The 5,419-nt window shown below is 35.9% G+C and overlaps 1 protein-coding gene across 1 annotated transcript; it reads right to left on the reverse strand.

Moving 5' to 3' along the window:
• Window positions 1-1,847: 1,847 nt before the first annotated feature.
• LOC125193257 (BTB/POZ domain-containing protein At3g22104-like) lies at window positions 1,848-4,765 on the reverse strand. Its single transcript, XM_048091024.2, has 3 exons — window positions 4,236-4,765; window positions 2,421-3,515; window positions 1,848-2,354 (listed from the first exon to the last, which is right to left on the reverse strand). Exons 1-3 carry the CDS (start codon window positions 4,377-4,379, stop codon window positions 2,049-2,051), a joined length of 1,545 nt encoding a protein of 514 aa, XP_047946981.1. The 5' UTR covers window positions 4,380-4,765; the 3' UTR covers window positions 1,848-2,048.
• Window positions 4,766-5,419: the final 654 nt, after the last annotated feature.

Below are 5,419 nucleotides of genomic sequence, written 5' to 3' on the forward strand. Positions count from 1 at the left end.
AGGAGTAATTTAAAAAGTGCCACTAAATTTAAAGTTATCATCCATCCAGTAGTAACACTAGCTAGTAAAAATTGTATCCTAAACTGACACTACCGTTTTTTATTCAAATGACTATTGAGAACTGAAAAGGGTTTCTCAAAATAGTTAAATTTGTGTTGGATTAGTTTTATGTAAAATATATGTATGCATTTTTATAATAATTATTATTATATACGGAGTATTTTTTTTGTTCTAAAAAAAATATATAAATTTATAAATGACAAGAGTTTTAATATGCAATTAGTAAAATAAGAGAGATGAAAAAAAGCAAGAGAGAGGAAAAAGACTGTAGAAATAATATTAGTGGATTGTGGAGTCTACATCATTGCAATCCACATTATTAGTCGTAGTAATATAAAAACTTTCATATTTATACTCTAATTTCTGGGATGACCCAAAATAGTAAAACTAATCTTTTTTTTAGGATGGATGAAGTATATTTTATATACTATACTTCATCCGTTTGTAAAATGTTGTCCACATCTCAGTGCGGATTTTATGAAATGCGAAGAAAAGTGAGTGGAATAAGTTAATGGAATGTGGATCTCACATTTATATATTAGTTTTGCGATAGAATATGAGTGTAATGATTTAGTTGAAAGTGGGCTCCATAAAAATAGAAAGAAAAAAAAAAACAAAGTGGACAACAAAGACGGACCAAAATGGCAAAAATGAACAATATTTCACGAACGGAGGAAATATGTATATTTTATTAACAATAAAATTTTTTAGCAAAGCCCCTACTAAAATTTATTTCTGCGTCCGCCACTGTATACAATGAAAATCCCAGGCAGATACCAGGCTTGATCTGTCAAAGAAAAATGAAAAGAATGGATAGGCATATGCATATGAATATTAGATTGTTTATGATATTTATTACTTCTGGTGATATATTTTGGTGAAAGAATGTATTTGATATTTGTGTGTGAAATTAAAGGCAAGGTTTATATGTACTGAGTTGTGGCTCATATAAACCACTAATATTTTTCTAGAATAAGATATCAGTGAAGTTTTTGATTGACATGGGTCGTAGGAACTGGACATGTTATCGGGTTCGGCGGCTGACACGTTTTGACAATCTTTCCCTCCTAATCATTTTTGTATGTAGATAAATGTATAGTATATAGAGTGGTAAGAGGGTCCCACGACTGTTCAGAATGTTTTGAAATATGTATTTGATAAATGTTGGTTTTGAAATTATATAATATGTGTGTTTTATGTAATTGACGTATGACTATTTACTTTAAATTTTGAATTTATTTATAGTAAGTGCATCCGTTGTAAAGGTTGAGGTGCGACAATTCGGGCCAGCCCACGGATTACAGGGTATATTGACATCCTTACTTTTGAGGAATGTTTCTTAAAATTAGATTATTTTTAAATAAGGAATCTTTTCGATAATAAAACACTAAATAATAATATAAATCCCACCATCTATTAACACTATCCTATGACAATGTTTTCTCTTTTTATTTTATTTTATTTTACTAATCGTGGATTAAATTCGTGTTATAACATGATTTGTAATTTTTAAAAGAACGGAGAAAGTAATAGTTTTTAATGAATTAATACGAGTAGTTAAAGCGGGGAAGTTAATAATTTGTGGATCATTAGGTGATCGACTTAAAACTTGGGCTGACAGTAGAAATCCAATCGATTTGGGCCTGATATTATATATAGAGTGGATTTAACCACACAATTCTTAAATCAAAATAAACAACTAATTACTCCATAAAGCTTGATCGGAAATTAGAGTATAGCATGAGGTATCGTAATCCAGTTAGTGCTCCTAAAAAACAAAATCGATATTAAGCCATTTCTTTTTTTTTTTTTGATAAATAAATCAAATGAATAGACGAAAATAAAGTTTACATTCATCATCTTGGGCATACCCAAGGGGACGGAAACCGGACAGGCCCGGGGATCCAAGAGACTAACCAAATCATTTAGGGTTTATGTTTGGATGTACAAGAGACTAACCAAATCAACAACAATATTGAATTGCAAATCTATGAACAAAACAAGGGCAAAGATCTACCATAAACAAGCCTAGAAATTCTTGATTTCCTCATCTTTACAATTTGAGGCTGCATTTTCATGCATACCAACACCTCATCACAACCCTTCACTCTCCCTCCTTCAAGGTTAGATACTTCTTCGTGCTTGCTTCGCTGGAAGACGAGCGCAAGAGCCACGTGCTCCGATGGAAAACGAGCATTCTCGGTGAGATGGCTCAACACCGGTGGCGACAGCTTCTCGTAGTTGATGCTGCAGCAGAGTCTCCACCTTTCCTCCTCTGACAAGCCCGGGTGCACCTGCATCGCGACGATCCTTAGCAAAACAACACGAACACAACTAGGGAACTTACAGTTTTCTCATACCTCAAGATATAAATTTACAGCATGATACACTCCATTGAAAGAGTCCCTAGCTGAGTCAGGAAGCCCCCTGATCACAGCCAAGAATTTCGACGGCTTCAAGCACGGATCAGGCGCGATCTCAGCTAGATACGAGTCGATCAACTTTGCAACGTGTGCCACCCGGCTTGACTCAACCGAACCAGCCCCCTTTCCAAGAAAGGATTTCAAGAAACTTAACACCAAATTCACATTATACAAGTAGCACCTTGATGGTGAGGATGGAATGAGCAGATCATCGAGCATCGCTTGATCCAGTAACGAGCCAATCGCGCTCTCCACCTTGTTCCTACTCTGCCGGCTCACCCTCAGCTTCACCGCAACCCTCAGGAGCTCAAACAAACTCTTGCAGGAGACACAACGCACATCCAAAATCCCAAGCATCTCGACCACTGCTTCAACGAGTCGAACCCTCTCACCACACGAGGCTGATGCAGATCTCGATTTCTGGTAGTGAAACAGAAACCTACTGATCAGTGCACTGTCAATGTTTCTGCACACCATCAACTTCACCACCATCTCAATCACACGGGCGTCCAACACTACGAGCTCATCAAACCACCACATTGCTCGAGCAGAGCTGCTCTTGGAGCTCTCTAAGCTTCTAGTATCGCACGAGCTATCCGACGAGGAAGCTGATGGAGAGGGGCTCGTCTCAGAGCATGAAACGATCCTCCCAACGAGAGAGCTCAACAACTTATCGTGCACAGCCAAGGAAACGCCTCCAACGCATTGGTTTTCACACTGTTTCAACGCCATCACAACCTCGGACCATCTCCAATACTTGATCTCTTCCAACGACGCCTCAATCTGCTCACAAAGATTCTCTCCTCCATCGACTAATTTGTTCATCTCCATATACTCTGCAGCTGAGGCGAGGGGGAAGATATTGGAGGCGTTGATACTGGTCTTCCCTTTATTGTAGCAGAACCTCGCGATAAGCTCAAAACCCTCCACGCCTCCAGGAAATCCGTGGAATATAACCTTCAGATTTCCCGTTGCATCTCTTAGTTTACAGAGAAACTTACGTATCCTCTCTGAATAGGCCGATATAACTCTCTACAAAAGAACAGAATAGCCGATTTTAGACACAAAAGATGCATAAAAAGTACCAAAACGTATGACATATCAATCAATCCTAACTGCATTATATGCGTTGCCTTCAATGAAAAAAGAGGTATGATAAAATATCAAGTAACAATCAATCCTAATCAAGACAATACAATGCTCTACAACAACGAGCAAAAGAGCCGATTTGAGGTGCAAAACTATACCTGACATATCAAAATATTTGATCCATGGAGTATATCACATATCCATGAATCCTAATTGAAATAAGCAATGCTTTGCTTTCAATCTATGCTAATCAAGAAGAATACATAGTAGCATTCAACAAAACTATTTATTCGATCGATGGAGCTTGTTGAAGTTAACACATTCTAAGAAACTAATACTACTATCAATGCATGTGCAAATGTAATTTTTGGTGATGAGTAGAGATGGGAGGCCGTTAACAAGCAATAAATTCTTGCAAGGAAAGAGCAGTAGTACTGATAAAAGTCATGATCATTGAATATTCCTAATAAATGACAAGAGCAACAAAACAAACAGAATAGGTGAACAAAATAATGGCAAATAAATGTCTTTCACAATCCATAAACCATTTCCTTAAAAATTATCAACCACCTAAAAGCTACATTCATGATTCTCGAGAGAGAAACACGCGGTTAGGAGAAGAAGATAAGTTTAATTTTGAGGAATAATTGACAGAATCTTTACCTTATCAACCACGAAAACCTCTTCTCCATTGACATCCACTTGAATAAAACAATTTCCATCCATAGCAAGAACACACACACAAACACGCACTGAGAGAAATCGGAAGAGGGAAAGGGTTTTTTTTTCTAAGAAAAATTGAAACATGGGCGAAGCAGAAATGGTCAAAATCTTGATTTTTGCGAAGAGGGCGTGGGTCAAAACAGGGCAAACACGACACTAGTTTCTCAGACAGGAGTGTGCGTTAAGCAAGAACGACGTGAAAATGTGCATGTTGAGTAGCATTAAACTAGGAGAGATCATACATAGCAAATAAATGCAAGAATTGGCAGATAACTGAAATTTGAAAGCCCCCATGAATCTATTTATCTGAGATCGCAACGCGGGAGAGAATTATTGATGCAATCGAAATTGGTTTTGATTTATGCTGGCTTTTGCTTATCCTCGGCTATGGAGTATGGAGTGTCGACACCTACGTTTATTTAATTAAGGAAGAAAATTAAAAATACAAAGTTTGTTATAGAAAGTTAGAAAAAGGTAGAGAATGGATGAGAGCAATATTAAATAAAATACTCTTTAAGATTAGAAAGTGGAAACAAGCATCTACTCCTAACACTTTGTCAATTACCTAAAACTAGTCTATTTTTGTTAATTACGCACTCCCTAAAGAATCTCAATATATTATTACTAGATAAATTGGTCTCACATTAATTAATTTTTTTCATCATATTCTATTATAATTAATAAATTGATCTTTACATTTTATAATTTTTTATAATTCACAGTTTTTTATATGTCTTAAAACATGCACTAAATGAGACTCATATTCGTCGATGAATGGAGTATATTCTAAAATTAATTTATGGAGTATTTTGTTCCTTTAATTTTTTTTTTTTATCATACTCTATTGCATTACTAATATGATGTTATTTTTTTCTTTCATGCTTTATAAATATATTACTCCTTCCGTCCCGGAGTATTAGACTCACTTCTTTTGGGCACATGATTTAAGGAATTGATATTTAAATAGTTAAAGTGGAGAGAGTAAAGTATGAGAGAGGGAAAAAGTAGGAGAGAGGAGAGAGAAAAAAATAGGTGGATAATAAAATAAGATAGATGCTTTTTGCTAAAAAAGGAAATGAGTCTAATATGTTGGGACATCCCAAAAGGGAAAGTTGGTCTAATAC

This window comes from Salvia hispanica, chromosome 4, assembly GCF_029641045.1.
Source record: "Salvia hispanica isolate PSC_SH4W2 chromosome 4, Shi_PSC_v1, whole genome shotgun sequence".
NCBI lineage: Eukaryota > Viridiplantae > Streptophyta > Magnoliopsida > Lamiales > Lamiaceae > Salvia > Salvia hispanica.

What these genes read in the sequence shown, in the direction of transcription:
- LOC125193257 (XM_048091024.2), bottom strand. Translation starts at nt 4,379, where the DNA reads ATGTTTCAATTTTTCTTAGAAAAAAAAACCCTTTCCCTCTTCCGATTT. An exon ending in AGGTTTTCGTGGTTGATAAG is followed by an intron (nt 3,516 to 4,235) that starts GTAAAGATTCTG and finishes GTTCTTTTGTAG; the next exon opens with AGAGTTATATCGGCCTATTC. An exon ending in CTGTAAATTTATATCTTGAG is followed by an intron (nt 2,355 to 2,420) that starts GTATGAGAAAAC and finishes GTCGCGATGCAG; the next exon opens with GTGCACCCGGGCTTGTCAGA.